The following is a 16193-nucleotide window of genomic DNA, read 5'->3' on the forward strand; positions in this document are numbered from 1 at the left end:
GGGGACTGACCCAACCACAGATTTTGACGCTCAGCTGAGTGCAGGGATCCAGCATGGAGCAACCCCAGGGTCCAGAACACAGCCATGCCCACCCAATCTTACATCCAGTGCCCCCATCTGATCCCTGAAGTCAGAGTGGGGGAGTGCTATGAGCCTAATATTAAGGTACGTCTTCCCAACCTCAGGCTCACTGAGCACAGCTGCACACCTTGTTTTTAAATTCCCAGGGTGCCCGTGGAAGTGAAAGCTGGGGAACTGAGAGCCCTTGGCTCCCCAACTGCAGGTGCTGCTTCAAGGTGTGAGGTATGGGAAGCTGGAAGGTCCCAGATCACAGGGGATTTAAAGACCTCTGCTGAAGCAGCTTACCTGGACTTCCCCACTAGGGACTTTAAATCCCATGCCCAGCAGCTCTGGTCAGGCTGCCCAGCACAGAGGTTCAGAAGCTGCCAGCAAGGTGGGGGAGGAGTGAGCAAAGGGCTCAGCCACTTGTAGACTTTATTATGATTATGAACCTGAGCTCCCCATGCACTGGCAAGTAATAATGGCATGACTGGGATCTGATCCCTGATTCCACAATCACACTTCCTTCCATGCATGTGTAAAATAGCAGGAGGCACGATTGTTGGGACTGGGGATCAGATCCTAGTCAACCATTAAATGAATGTGTGCCAGAGTCATAAGACACAGAGATTATGACACTTCTGTTCAGTGTTATCCACTGAGCATATACGGCACTTGGATACACAATAGACTACAGAATGGAGATTTTCCATCCATGTGTAGGCCATTATAGAACACACAGCCAACCAGGGGCATAGACAATTTTTTATTTTTTAAATGATACTTGTTTTTTTTGTTTTTACAGAGGAAAGGAAGATTATTTAATACTTGTCATTTATTTTAAATAAAGAAATGGTCAAGAACTGCAACACTTTGCTCCTTTGATAATCTGGCCCACAATATTTCACAGTATAAAAATTAAACTCCTTGTTTTTAGTTCTTTAAGAATTCATGAAAAGGAATTAGGAAAAGAATTTTAGTCTTCTACTCCTATTTGCTAGGTAACTACTAATCAAATTCTACCACTTGCAAATATTTATTTGGCAGTTATTTTCCACTTTGATGTTTTTGCTGCTTTATATCAGATCTGTTCTATAAATAAAAGATTTTTTTTCAGTTTTCCACAGACCTGCAATATTCCATTTTAAGGCTTAATCCTGCAAAATGTATACATTGGGGCACAGTTTATTTATATTTCTTTTATGAAATTTAACACAATACAGTGGAGTCGCATCTTATGTGGGAGTTAGGTTCTGAAGTCAGCGTGTAAGGCGAAAATCACATATAGTCAAAATTGCGATGAGATGCTCACACTATGAGACACACATGGGAACTGAGACCAACTGAGAGAACAGCAGATTCACGTCTCCCATCTCATGGTCACTCCAGGGCATACACTCATTGAGTGGAATGACGGCCGGATGGAATCTCCTGCACTATTTAAATTGTTATTTTTCTCTTTTTTTTTTTTTTGCCAAGCGCGTATAGTTGAATTTGCGTAAGTTAAATGCGCATGTGATGCAACTCCACTGTACAGACTTTAAAAAAATACCGCACTGAAGTCAGCCACAGAATGCTGGCCCTGCTCTAATAAGCCTTGACTGTGGCTTTTATTTGACCCGGAATAACATTTTAGGCACTTTTTGTTCTTCAGACACCCTTCAGGAAAAACATGATTAATTTGTACCTTAGTATGAAAATTACATCAGCATTTGTGTTGCAATACTGGTCACAAGCCTTATGCCATGCTTGTGAAATGTTATTGTTGTTATAACTATACAGTTCTGGTAATCACAGTCTCTTTAGGTCCTTCACTGTCCTATGTAGGGCTGTCTCAGAGAGTGCAGAGAGAAGTTATGTTTATCATGCAAATGACCCCCTGAAAACTCTCTATAGTTGTGTGGTGACAGAGCACTTTAAATGTGGCCAATTGCATGACAAATTAACTGTCATCTAATGAGAGATCACATGAAGGCGCTCCAAAGTGGAACACCTTAAGAAATTTGTTTCCTAGGATCAATCCGCCAGCATGATCAGGGCTTAGCTCCATCAGCCTGGCCCCCCACCAGTGCTATCTGCAAAAAGCAGGATAAGGGGGGAGGAGGAAGGGGAGCTGTGGTGCCTGGCCTGAGTTGAAGGGGGGTAGGTGGATTGCAGCTCCCCTGCCTTGTGGCCCCACCTGCCCCTTCTTTCAGTTCAGGCTGGACAAACCCCAGACCACAGCTCCCCCTCCCCACTCCCTTCCTGCAGACAACACTGGAGCTGGGAGGGGGAGTGGGGTTGCAACAGCCCAGCCCTGATTGAGGGACAGGCAGGCAGACTTGATTCCCCCCAACCCAACAGGCTGTCTGTTGGCTTGGGTAGGGAGGAGGAAAGCATGTTGCTCTAACTCATAGTTCTTTATGCAAAGTGCCGTAAGTTAGAGCAGGGACCTGCATGTCTTTCAGTGCCCAGAGATCCCTCAACAGCACACAGAGGATGTACAATGTCCCCCAAGGAAGCTGATGATTCCTTCAAACAGTTTTATCATAATATAAAGCTACCTAGAAGCCATAGGCTAAATTCCACTTAAAAAGGGTAGGTCAAAGGCCAGATATGCATATGCAAAGATTACTTTAGACAGCTGGAGCCAAACTTTTTGGAAGGCTCATCATGAATTAGCCCCACATCCACCCCACTCCAATCCCTTTCCCCTGCCTGATCTGCTTCTCTGCTTTGTTTCCTGCCCAATCTGTTATTGTGTTACCTGTTCCTACTCTTCTTGGACACCCGACTCCCCCCTCTCCAGGACCTCAGTGTCTCCCCGACTATTCTCCTTAGCTCATTGAAGTCTGCCCTCCTGAAGTCTAGGGCTGCCGCCTTGCTGCAGACCTTTGCCACCTTGCACTGGATGGTGAATTCCAGCAGGTGATGATCACTGTCACCCAGGTGGTCAAGCACCCGCAGCCCCCTCACCAGGTTGTTGCCCGTGGCCAGCACCAGGTCCAACAGGTTGTCTCCCCTGGTGGGGCTGTGCACCTCCTGGGTTAGATGGAGGTCCTGTATTTCAAGAACCCACGTGAGCAGTCAGACCTGGCTGACTGCTTTTCCCAGCAGATGTCTAGAAAGTTCAGGTCACCCATGATGATGTCTTTTGACCTAACTACCTCTGTGAGCTGACTTAAGAATTCCCCGTCTAGCTCTTCCCCTTGGTTGGGTGGTCTGTAGCAGACCCCCACCATTAAGTCCCTTTCCCCTCGACTGCCTTGTATTCTAAGATGTGGGGGGATGTGGTCATGTTAGATGGGAGGAATAGGCTGCAATCAGACCTAACAGGTTACAGGGGTGGGCGGATAAGAATAGGATGGGTTTCAACACTGGCAAGTACAAGGTGATGCATCTGGGGAGGAAGAACCAGCACCATACCTACAGGCTGGGGAACTCCCTTCTTGTCAGTACAGAGGCAGAAAAGGATCTTGGAGTCATCATTGATGCCAAAATGACCATGGGCCAGCAGTGTGGGGATGCAGTCAGGAAGGCCAACCATACCTTGTCATGCATCCACAGATGCATCTCAAGCAGGTCCAAGGAGGTGATCCTCCCCTTCTATGTGACTGTGGTCAGGCCAGAGCTGGAGTACTGCGTCCAGTTCTGGGTGCCGCACTTCAGGAGGGATGTGGACAACATGGAGAGGGTCCAGAGGAGGGCCACTCGCGTGATCGGGGGCAGCAGGGCAGGCCCTACGAGAGGCTACGGGACCTGAACCTGTTCAGCCTGCACAAGAGAAGGCTGAGGAGGGATCTAGTGGCTTGTAAACTAGTCAGAGGGGACCAGCAGGCATTGGGGGAGTCCCTGTTCCCCTGAGCACTAGCAGGAGTGACTAGAAATAACGGTCACAAGCTGGCAGAGGGTAGGTTCAGGCTAGACACCAAGAGACGCTACTTCACGGTCAGGGCGGCTAGGACCTGGAACCAACTTCCAAGAGAAGTGGTGCTGGCTCCTACCCTGGGGGTCAAGAGGAGGTTAGATGAACACCTTGCTGGGGTCATTTGACCCCAGTACTTTTTCCTGCCATAGCAGGAGGTCGGACTTGATGATCTGCTCAGGTCCCTTCTGACCCTACCAACTATGAAACTATCTGAACTGCTATGCACCACACGCTGAGGCTGGCTGTGCCACTTATGATGCATCTAATAATACATTTATTTTTTTCCCCTTCTTTGATTCCTAGAGGTTCAGATGTTCTTCAAATATGAGAAATCCTTAGCATGAAGATTGTTATAAGCAGCTTACCAGGCATGTGCTATCCTGCTTAGGGTTTTGTTCTTGCCTAAGATTACTTGCCTAACAAGTAGATTCATGCTTACATTATAACTCTTGAATAAAAGACAAAAATCAGAAACTGTAGTTCATTTTAAAAAAACATTTAAAACTAGGAACAAAGGATTGGAAGAAACCTTCTCATGCATCAAATCCAGTTCTCAGTACTCCAAACCACATGATCTCTTTGCAAAAATAATTTGTCCTCTTTCTTTTATTCATTTGAATCTCTGCTCATGTGTAAGCCAAATTAATGTAAAACAAGTGCTATCTCTGAATGGTGTTCTACCTAATGTCATATGCCACTTAATTCATGATCTCAGTAACACACATTAAAAAAAAAAAAAAAAAAAAAAAAATCACATTTATGGCCCAGAATCTAGTACATGCCTTCATGCCATCTGCAAGCCCACTTTCTTCAACTACTCAATGTAAGAGGTTAGCAACATATCTCATCAGAAAAATTTTGCTGGACCTTTTTGTTTTGATAGAAAAAGCATTTCCCATTATAGGCCGTCCTTGTCACTGATGGGGCCAGTGGCAGCTGCAGGCAGTCCCTGCTCGCTACCCTCCCCCACCAACAACAGCTGCAGACAGTCCCTACTCACTGCCATGGTGCCTCCCCAGCTGTGGGAGACACCAGTCATTCACGCTTCCCATAAAGTCCAAACACTCTGCAAAACTATGCCGATTTCATTTAGGGACTAACTTTACAAAAAGTTTCCAATGTGAAAAAGATGAGGTTTCAACATTTGTATAATGACATGGGTTGAATTTGTGTGACAATTTTCATCTCAATTTATTTATTTTTTTTTGTATTATAAAAAAAGAAATGAAATAGGAAAAAAAAAGCATTTTGACTAATCTAAAATAACTTTCTTTAAAATTTTCCATTGCAGAGAATTTGGATTTTTTCAGGTTTTCCTATTATTTAAAAAAACAAAGCAAAAAACAAAAATCAACCCCCCCCCGCCCCCCAAAAAAATACAAATTCCAAAAACTTGCAGGAAATGGATTGGTCATCCTTCGGTCAGCAACTTGTGACAAAATCTGGTGTCAAGTCAGCAATCACAGTAGAAAGTTTGCATCAAGGCAATCAGAAGCAGTAGAAACAGATTGTTTGGGATAAGTTGTGGAGAAAGATATTTTTAACATCCTCCCCTTTAAAACATTTTCAAAACCTGCCCAAGATAGATGTAAGAGAGATCAACAGTAGCATCTAACACATTATGAATTCATTATTATGTGAACTGTGAACTGGTTGATTGTGCTCACACCTAACAATCCTGGATTCAAATTCTAGGGTGGCTATAGTTCAGGGACTGAGAACTATTGAAAGGATATTGAACTTTGTGGCTCAGGGAGAAAGCCAGGCCCTGAAAATTAAGATATCAGAATGAGACAAAATAGGATGGGGGGGGGGGTAAAGGGAAGGGAGGAGAAAGAGTAGATTTTCCTGCACTGGCTTGTTCTAGGGTTTTTGCGTCTTCCTCCAAAGCATTTGATGTCAATTGATCCCAAAGCCAGGATTACAGACTAAACAGACCTTGCGTCTCATCCAATATGCAAAGTCACATGTTTTTAACCAAAATTTCTGAGCCCCAAATCTCATCATACTATTCAAACAATATTATGCAAGGCAAAAGTAAAAGAAGAAAGAATATGGAACATGAGACTTACCGAGAAGAGGAGGTAGAGATGGCAGTGTAGGTATTTTAATAAGCCCAAATATTTTACCTCCAGCGACAGCAAAAAAATAGAGCAGCAAAACTGCGAATAAGTTTCCACCTGGCAGACACTCCTTCCCTGTAATAGCCCAGGCCACAGCCCAAATTAGAGCTACTGCTGCAACTGCAACAAGAAAGCAACCATGTGATTAATCCTCTTTCAGAATAGACTCGGTTCAATTTTCATTCATGTTTGCAATTTTTTTGGGTGTGATCAGTGATTTACTTTATTTAGATTTAATGCCAGTTTCCCATAATAAGCTTTCATATTCAGATTGTGAATTGACCCTCTGCTTTTGCAGGAACTGAAATACTGCAATAAGCCATAAGAGGGTGTTAGGAATACTGTACTGCATATGAGGAAATGAGTTTATAGGGCTGGGAATGGGGTGGAAGGCTATCACAGACATAAGGAATCTCCACGACTTGGGAAGCTTTGCAACCATGGGCAAGGTAATAATTTATCATCTCACTCAACTTCCAGAGCAGCTAACATTGTTCTAATGAATACGTCCAAACTGTCCTTGAAGCCGTACCTTGGTTTAAAAAACCTTAGACATTAGGATTAACCCCAAAGTAACAAAATGAAGTGGTTTATTAATGACCTAATTTCAACAAAAACCCATTTATTGCACCAGAAATATAATGAGATTATATTATTCTTTACAGTTTGTTTGTGGCTGATAACATTAAACAGTTTTAAGAGTTAACACCACTGAACAGAATGATTGAGATAATGAGAGGAGTGTAAACAAGGAGCAGTCAGGTAGTAGTGGAAAATACTAATAAGTCAAGTCCTTGTTCTCCATCAAAATTCTTCCTTCAGAGCAGCTAAAGATTAGAAAATCTGGTTGAAAGCAATAATCTTTCTTCACTATTTATGAAAAAAACCCATTGTCTATAATATCTAGAAAACTCAGCACATGTTGTCTACTCTCCCCTTGAACAGATGACATGCTTTCCCTTTCATACCATTTGTCACTATTTGGGCAAGCAAGCCCTGAGGAGGACAAACACATCTTTGCCTCAGTTTCCTTGAATGCTTGGACTCTGTCTCAGGTTGCTGTACATGGTTATTTAGTAGAGCAGTTGCTTCTGTTTGTATATTTCCATCTGTGCCTTTGGAGTCCAAGGTGGCAGCTTCCTAAATTAAAGCAAAACTCTCTCAGAAACAATATCATATTAATTTGTAATGAACTACTACATTAATTATCACCCATTGCTCACTGTAGGCCAGGTTTTCTAAATCAGGGCTTTTTTTTTCTTGTAAATATATGTAGCACAAAGCACATTGTGAGATAAGATTTACTTGCAAGCCTTTCCATTATAAATGACATGGATCACCAGTCATGACTGCCTAACTTGACTGTGGAAAAGCAACATCAAGAATGTAAGCAAGATATTTTAAAGTTGTATTTTAATGCAAATACAGTTGCTGGAAGAAAACATCCTGTTGCCCATAGTTTGAGAATCACTGAAGCAGTCCTAGGATTTATATACGGTTGTTTGCAACACCTAAACCAACTGATCTTCCACTCTAAGTTGAAGTTATGATCACTATTTTTGAATGGTCACACACACCAAGGAGAAAAAATACAGCATATAAAGTAACTGAGAGGGATGTAAGTTCCATTTGTAAAATTAATCTCTGTTAACGTTTTAATGAATCTGGGGACCTAAGAAAAAGGAGAGCCTGAATACAGGTCGTATTTGCAATTACCTGAGTTTTCTGATACACAGGAATAATACCACTGACCACATCAATAGCTGGCTCTGGATCTTCAGTCTCATCTACAATATCCTCCTCCTTCACCATCTTGAGATCTAGAGCAAAACAATAAAATGGTTATGAAACATGAAGAGAAAAAAAAAATCAAACCATATCACATTCATCCATTTCAGAACTTTTCAATGCTATTTTTTTCTTTCCCAATTTAAAGAAAAAAACGTAATGGAAACCAGCATATATGCAATGAAGATTTTGTATGCAAAAATCACCTATGCTTGAAGAAGTTTGCTAAGGTTGTAAAACTTGAAACCTGCATGTATCACAACTATGGTTGTCTTTAAAACCTTAAACACACAACAATGCCATGGTCCAATATGTACTTTTTAAGCCTAGCAGGAACAAGGAGGAAAAGAATCTGTTTTGTCTGTTATTCCTGAACCATGAAACACAGATGCATCATGAGTAGATGATTCAGGAAAGTCAGCAGGATCTGCAGGCACTGTAATGCAACTGAACGTTCAGAAAATTAAGAGCAAGCAATTGCAACTTTTACAGCATACGTGCGAATTGAGATTTTCCATAGACTAAGACTTAGACAAGTCTATACTGATTTTTTCAGGGTCCCTGAAAGGTGCGTCTCCCAAGGTCAAGTTCCTACCCCAACCATGCTGACAACAGAGCTGTACAAAAAAGTTAAATGACACTGAATGAAGATCGTAAATATGTATTACTCTACTGTTTTCATCTAATGTGTTAGCTGAACATCTTATGTCATCTAATACCAACATATGTTTCAAAGCATTCACTGAACAAAGCATGTCATCTCCTCTGCCTCTCAGAACAGCCAGCCATCAGTGGGACTGTTGCACTTAGCTTCTAGCCTGGTGAAACATTTAATTAGAATATTCCCTTCTTCAGAATAAATTCATAAAGACCGTACAAACCCTGGTGAGCTCTAATGAGCGTGAGAGAATTCTCCCAGTGCTTTCAGCAGAAGTGTTCAAAACAGTCCCGTCTTTTCTTTCAGTCTGTTCCAGTGTCTTGATACTTTTTCCACTTCTAAGCCTAAGGAGGCAGGAGGGAAGCATCTATCTAAAACTGACCAAGTCCAGCAAATATGACCACATCACCTCAATGCTCAATGTCCACAGTTCCTTACAGACACCAAGTCACAGCCTGGCTTTAGTCATTAGGGAGGAGTCACACTAGCTACCCAAAACTCCTCCTTTCCAAAGGGCTGAATACACTGCTTCAAAAGACTGCTCTGGAAGGAAGGGTGCCCTGCAAAGAAGTTAAATCCAGGTACATATTATGTTTTTAGGTAAGGATAAGACTGCAGTGATCCAGAACTCTCCTTTCTTATCCCCACCACAGTTCAAATATGGCAGAGGGACAGTACAGAGCATTCAAGAACTCCAATTCCTTTCACACCCATTTCCCAGCCAGATGCTACATGCTGAAGTCTCTCTCTATTTAACTCTTAATTGCATTACCCCTGAAATTAGAGATTTGTCATTGCTTCCTTTGAGAGCAGAATCGGGCTCCCAGATGCATTTAACCTAGTTTCACATATCTAGTTCTCTGGGGGTTGCATATGTATTCAAGGCCAAGTCTGTGGTTCACTTTGCTATCATTCTCCTCCCACACAGCAAACTCAGGCACTCTTGTCAACTCTACTTTAGCTCTTTGGACGCGAATAGTGTAGCCTAGCAATCACATTACTTTGGCTGAATTTCCACCTGTGTGTGCCACCCAACTCACAAGAAATTGTAGCAGGGACTTCGAGCCAAGATCATCTCGTGGTCTTGATATAAGCATCTGGAAAGGGAGCTGGAGAGCCAGTTCCCACAATTACCAAACCCTCACTTTGTTGTGATACACTTGATAACGCAGCGCGGGCTGCCTTGGCAAACAAAAGGAGGCACTGTTCAATTGCCAGACTGGAAACTGGGCGTTTCTGTTTAAATTCTTCTGATGTTAAACTGATATTAATGTATGAAGTGACTCAGCCTACCCAAGAGGAGGCAAAGGCATAAAAAAAGAGGAGGATCAGAGTCCTAGGGATGCAGGGCTGGAAGGGGCCTGAGGCTGGATCATCCCTACCCACTGTCCCATACAAAGTCTTCTGACCCTAGCACCTATGAATCTAGACTTTTTTTTTTGTAAAGACATTTTTTGTGTTCCCAGCCAAATCCAGTCCAAATCCATGAGTCAGTCCAGGACCATAAGTGGCCCGACAACCTGCAAACATCCCCCACCCCCACCAAGGGCTTCAGGTATTTCCAGTCCTTTGGCAGGCATCCTATGTGCCGGCCCAAGCCTGGGGTTCAGATGTCCCCAAGTATTGCCTGCCCTCAGTCCTGTGGCTGCAGGAGCCAGCTAGGGAGGAGCCTCCCCTTTTCATCAGGTGGGCTTGAAGCCCCAACGCCTCGGGCGGTCCTGAACCACAACAGAAGAGCAGTTATCCCCGGGAGTGCTTTAGGAAAACGGCCTTCCTGGCCCCAGACACGTGGTGGCTCCCCTGCCAGGTGCGGATCTCGACTCTCGGCCAGGGTGCTGCCCACTCCCGCCGCGGAAAAGGCGATGTGAAAACAGGCGCTTGTTTGACCTCTTCGCGCCTGAGGACACTCGGGCCCCGCTTCAGCCTCCTTCCTCTTGTGGCCCCTTTTCTTGCAGCTCCTCACGGCCCCGGCACGGGCACCAGCCCCCTAGGCCACGGGGCCGCTGAAGCTGGACTGGGCGAGCCGCACCCCGCCGCGAGGATGCAGGACGTGGCGGCGAGGAGCCAGGCCGGGCTACCCGGAGGCGCCCGCAGCAACACGGGGTCCCGCCGCCCCCCGCCACCTACCGCGCAACTCCTCGGATGCTCGGCCGGTGCCGGCCCACCCCGTCCTGCCCTGCCCTGGGGCCGCGCCAGGCGGGTGGAGGCGCCGGTCGCCCCCCCCTCCCCCCGGCGCAGCGTCATCCGCATCTACCAACGACGCCCTGCCCGGCCCGGCCGGCGCCTCCGCTGTTACTGCTGGTAGCGAGCGGGCTCGAGCCCCGGCCCCAGCCCTCAAGCAGCAGGGCTAGACGAACCTCCACCGCCGCCTCGGCCCAGCCCGGCCTGAGGCGGGATGATGCCTGCCCCCCCCCCCCAACCGCCATCTAGGCACTACATAAACACTGGGGAGGCGCTTCCTCACACAACGCCTCGGGGGCCCATCGCGGAGGACAGGCCGGTTGTCCTCTATTGATACGAAATACCACGCCTTTGTGTCCTTTAGTTTTCTCTTGAAGAGAAAAATAATGGACAGAGGCATGACAAAGTAGCAGAAAACGGGCACGTGCTCTGTGCTGGCCCCCCCTAATAACACCCCACCTGTTTGCTGGTAAAAAAAAAAACAACCTCAAAGCCTTAGTAATAAGCCAGGCCTTGTCAGCCTGGCTTATTCAGGCTGCCATTGAAAAGAAAAACACCCAGCTAGAATCTCACTGGGATGAGTTACAAACAAGATGCAGGGCTGTGAAATAGGAGCTGCCTTTACTGGGAACAGCAAGGCTCCAGCTGGGGAAATAGCAAGACCATTTAAAGAAAGAAAACAAAACAAACCCAATGAGAGGGGGCATTAACACCTGGGGAATTAAGAGTTTAAAATGAGGTATGAAGTCCACTGCTGCCCTCAGTGCTGCCCAGCTATAAATGCTGCTGCCATTGCCAGGCAGTTAGTTTTAAAGTTTGAGTGCAGCAGAAATCAAAGGGGCTGCAAGCACACTATTGCACCCCCTCGGATCCACCCCTGGCTCAAGAAATCCCAGGTAGAGGCCATGCCCCAGAGAAAGGCAACCCCCCATGCATACCAACCTGACCAGGGGGTAAAATCCCTTCTTGACACCCAACTATGACAATCGGTCGGACAGAGCAGGGACAAGAATTTCTGGGTTTAAGGCCCAGCAGGAGCATTTGCACACCCCCATCCATGAAGGGCCCTCCTGTCTAACAGAGGGGCCGGAGGACAAAGCCATGCTAACATTTAGGTGCTACAGCCATCAACAACCCAACCACAAGCTGAGCAGTCAAGAGATGGATGGATAACACCCAATACTTCTCAACCTCTGTTTTCTAATGGGATAACACCAAGCAACAAAAGGCTACCTCTCCACTCCTGCTGAAATGTGCCCTGGTAGTTGTAGGCCAGGGTCTTTAAGTCCTTTGAGATGCACTCTAAAGAGGAAACTATTCTACCAGACCAGGTTTTCAACTTTCGCATTTAGGTCAGTGAACTGACAGACATTTTGGCTGATCTTGAATTTCCACCCAAAATACTCAGCCCTGATGTAGTAGTCTCTCAAGTACCCATATACATTACATGTACACTACACAACCTGGACCATCAGATGTTTTGTATAAAACACAAGCATTTGATGCATTTACTGTGCAGAAGATTGCTCTTAAACCACAGATCATATGAAAAACAACCGTTTCTCCCCTCACCAAGCATAACTCACTTCCTTAATTAGATGATGAAGTCAGACTGCACAGTGCAGCTGTATTTCCATTGGGTGACTGTTTTTCCACAGGAATATTTTTTTCCTATTTTACCCCCTCCTCTAGATGCCACCGTCATCTGCATACACCCATGTATACCGCCAATCATCAATGTGCAGTGGAACTATCCAAACCTTAGTGACTTTGAGGAATCAAACCTTTACATTTCCCCAGTTCAGGGCTTGCAAATAAGATACTTAGTATTTGATTTCTCTGACATTAATTGGACCCACTAGCCGTTCCATACCTTTTGCTTTTCCAAAGTCACTTATCTTGGCATATAAATAAAGATTAAAAGGAGCTTTATGAGACAAAGGCAATTATTTAAAAAATCTTGGCCAGTGTGCTCCATATATTAATAGACATGCACATTGATCTCAACTTGTCTGGGTTTTCAAGAGATAAAAAGGAAAAATTGCTTTGGCTGTGTATATTTAAAACCTACCTGTTTACAGAAGGTGCTCAAGCGTGTTTCTTACGTAGCCATATCTGCAAACAGACAAACACCAGCATTCACGGCCATTAGCATGCTGGCATGGCTGGTTTTGTTGGAACTTAGATTGCTTAGGGCTCCTCTACAGATGGAGGTAAAGATGCTGTGGGATCTAATGCATGATCACAAAATCATGCCTTCTGCCATGTCACATGTGTGACAGGAGGCATGATTATGAGATAGGATGTAAAGGGATCTAATGTGAAATCTCTGCTGCAGGGAGAACCTGGGATCACAATCTTGGGCTCCTCCTTGACTGGCTCCTGCAGTTGAGCCCCACAGTTGATGGGGCTTGTAATGCATTGGGTGCAGAATTTCCTGAACTGCTCCTGCTGCGAGTCCCACAGCCAATGTGGGCTGCGGGGCTCCCAGGGGGGCAGCACTGGGAATGGTGTCCCTCCTACAAGCATTGTCCACTTCAGCACTTGCAGCAGGGAGAATGCTGCCCCTGATCCTAGTGTCTTGAGGTGTGGGGCTCGCAGCAATGGCAGCATTTCCTCCGTGCTGGTCCTGCCGCAAACCCATACCTCAGGAGGTTTACAGCAGGGGCAGCAGTCTTCCTGCTGCCCCACTGTGAGCCCCACAGCAATGTGGGCTGTGGGGCTCACAGCAGGGGCAACATAGGGGAATGCTGCCATAGCTGCAAGCCCCACAGCTCAGGAGGCTGGCAGCATCAACAACTCATCCTTCTCCCCACCTATTGCAAAATTAGTTTTTTTGGGAGGAAACTGAACTAACAATTTTTGATAGAGCTTATGATGTGTTGTATAGGACTTTGAGAAGCTAACAATAGAAAACCTGATGCTAACATTCATCTTTTAATATGACTCTATTACATCATTAACCCATCTGTTCCTTAGGACAAGCAAGTTACCTCCATCATCAGTGGTGGAGCCAATTAACTTTCTTTTCTTGTGCAAGTAACTAGAAGCACCATTTAAATTTCCCTACTAAAACTTAAATTATTATACAAAGGCAGCCTTCACTGTTATCTGAGGAACACTCAGAAAACAGAATTTGGCACAAGGAATACTCAAACCAGTTTTAGGAGCATTGGTCCATATCAGAAATGAAACGGTTCTGTTTTCGGCCTCTAGCAGTGTCTGCTTCATATTGGCATCTGCAGTTTTTATATGCAGTTGGAGTAATAAAAGTGAAAAAATATTATTGTGTACAAAGCTTATCAAGACTATACACTAGAACACTACAAGATCCTAGTTTATTAATAGTCTAAAGCAGGCACATTGCCATCATTCCTGCTACAGGAGGTGTTAGTTTCATAGCATTTTGACTGGAGTAGGTTCTCTTTTTCTCTCCAGTGCTACAGGAACTACAGACTGCTTTCTAGCAGCTGCAAAGAAAGAATATTTAAGTCTTTGGAAAGTGGGAGGTGGTGGCTAGTATTTAAATCTGAAAAAAACAAATGTGCTATAACAAGATATCAAAATGTCCACTGCCCAAAGAAATCTGATCAATACTTCCTTTAGTTTAGACTTACAAGCCTTCATATTCCCCACTTACTTTTTAGCTGCAATTGAAACTAAATGTACCACTTGTTCCTGTTGTATCCAACTGAACAGTTCAGTACAGCAGGCTCAAACATAGCTTTTTTGATTTCTCCCAATCAAATCCTCCCAAATTTACTAGGAAATCCAAGCAGGGAACTTCCAAACATGGCCGAAGTTGAGAACAAATGTGGCATTTAAATTCCTTTTAGATTGGCTTAAAATGTGGAGTCTAAGTACTGTCCTATAAATAACACTGTCACAGGGCGGGGACCCAGGAGCAGCCGTGATCTCTCCTGGAGCCCCTACCGTGCCAAGTTGCCCGTCTAGCACCCTCACTCTTGCCTGCCACGACTTTGATGGTTCTATAATATAAATGGGAGGCTGCCTTTACTTGACCCCTTGGACCCGGTGCTCTTACCCTTCTGGTCCCTGCTTTATATGAGTAGATTCTGGTGCCCCCTACCCTATGGGCGTCGCGTGGCTCCTACCACCCCTAATACCATGCTCCAAGCCTCTCAGTTGTTCCGGATGTTATCTCGTCTATGCTCTTTCCTTAGTGGCCCTGCCCGAGGCCTCTACCCATATGTTCACCCTCACCGGGCTCCTTACTCCCGTACTCGCCCTCACTGGGCATCTACTGGTATACCCGCCCTCACCCGGCATCTTAGTGTGCTCACCTCAGAGCACTCGTATACTTGCCCTCACCAGGCGTCTTAGTGTGCTCACCTCAGAACACTCGCCCCTATCGGGGCTGTCCCGCGCTCTCTGCGCACTCACCCCACAGGGGCCTGTCTCGCTCTCCCGTGCTCACGTTGCCCGCACTGGGGCCTCGTCTCCCGCTAGCGCGTCACTCGCACTGGGGTCTCGTCTCCCATGCTTCCTGCGGTCGGGGCTCAGGTGGCCGTAGCCGTGCCTGGCCCCCTGACCCTCCTTCTGGGTCTTACGCCTACTCAGGCTCCTCATACTCAGGCTCAGGCGGCCTCAGCCTTACCTGGCCTTCAAGACCCCTTTTTACGGGACTGGGGTCAGTGCCCCCTGAACATCGTACCCTCACTGGGCTTCTCGCTTGCATGTCCCTCCCTAGGGCTCTACTCGCGCTCGCCCACACTGGGGCCTGTCTCACGCTCACGCAACCGGGGCTCAGGCAGCGTCAGCCTCCCCTGGCCCCGAGACCCCCTTCTCAGGGTCGTACGCCTGACTGGGACTCTCTCACAATTGGGGCTCAGGCGGCCTCAGCCTCACCTGGCCCCAGACCCTTTTCTGGATCTTACGCCCCACTGGGCTCTCCCTACCTGGACTGGGCTCCTCCCAATACTGCCCCACTGGGGCCAGGGTCAGGATCCCCAAAACGCAGCGCCACTCTCTGGCACCAGACTACTGTGCCTCTTTCCTGGAACCAGATTGCGGTGCCCTCTCAGGACACCAGGAACCTCCTGCGCTACTGGGGAGCTCCTATGAGGCCTCCTCCAACCCCTACAGCCTCGCCCGGTCCTCTGGTGTTACACACACAACTGAACAGAAAATACAAAGCCATGAGCCAACCAGCTGTAACACAAGAGAAGCCTTCTGGCTATAACAAGTTCTGCGCCACCCTGGCTCTCCTTCATACCTCCCTGTCAGGGTTCTCTCCACCCCGTACCATCCTGCAGACGCTCAGGCGGCTAGGGTGCCGTGCCGTGCCGTGCCGTGCCGCGCCGCAGAGCTCCCGCTGCTTAGGCTGCCAGAGGGGAACTGCCTTCTGGCCTCAGCCTGACTGCTTATAAAGCCCAGGCCCTGCCTCCTTCTGGCCAGCTGACCAGATTGGTTGCCCTGGCAACCCTCACCTGTGCTGCCCTGTTAACTGGCAGCC

General features: G+C 46.4%; 1 protein-coding gene across 5 annotated transcripts in view; it reads right to left on the reverse strand.

The window, feature by feature from the left end:
* The window catches only part of LOC149870955 (sodium/hydrogen exchanger 9B2-like), a 33059-nt gene extending 17087 nt beyond the window's left edge, over positions 1 to 15972 (reverse strand). Inside the window, exons 1-5 of one of the 5 annotated variants that reach the window (XM_090031903.1) lie at positions 10664 to 10890; positions 8760 to 8880; positions 7807 to 7910; positions 7059 to 7230; positions 6040 to 6210 (exon numbers count right to left, since the gene is read on the reverse strand). In XM_090031903.1, coding sequence (XP_089888029.1) covers positions 6040 to 6210; positions 7059 to 7230; positions 7807 to 7902 — 439 coding nt within the window. In that variant the 5' untranslated portion in view covers positions 7903 to 7910; positions 8760 to 8880; positions 10664 to 10890. Of the gene's footprint in view, positions 1 to 6039; positions 6211 to 7058; positions 7231 to 7806; positions 7911 to 8759; positions 10640 to 10663; positions 10891 to 15953 lie in introns of those variants that run through there. The other 4 variants (XM_090031902.1, XM_090031904.1, XM_090031900.1 and 1 more) reach the window with 4 other exon arrangements.
* Positions 15973 to 16193: the final 221 nt, after the last annotated feature.

The sequence above is a fragment of the Crocodylus siamensis genome, chromosome 2 (genome assembly GCF_052110815.1).
Source record: "Crocodylus siamensis isolate JL-2025a chromosome 2, ASM5211081v1, whole genome shotgun sequence".
Classification (NCBI taxonomy): Eukaryota; Metazoa; Chordata; order Crocodylia; family Crocodylidae; genus Crocodylus; species Crocodylus siamensis.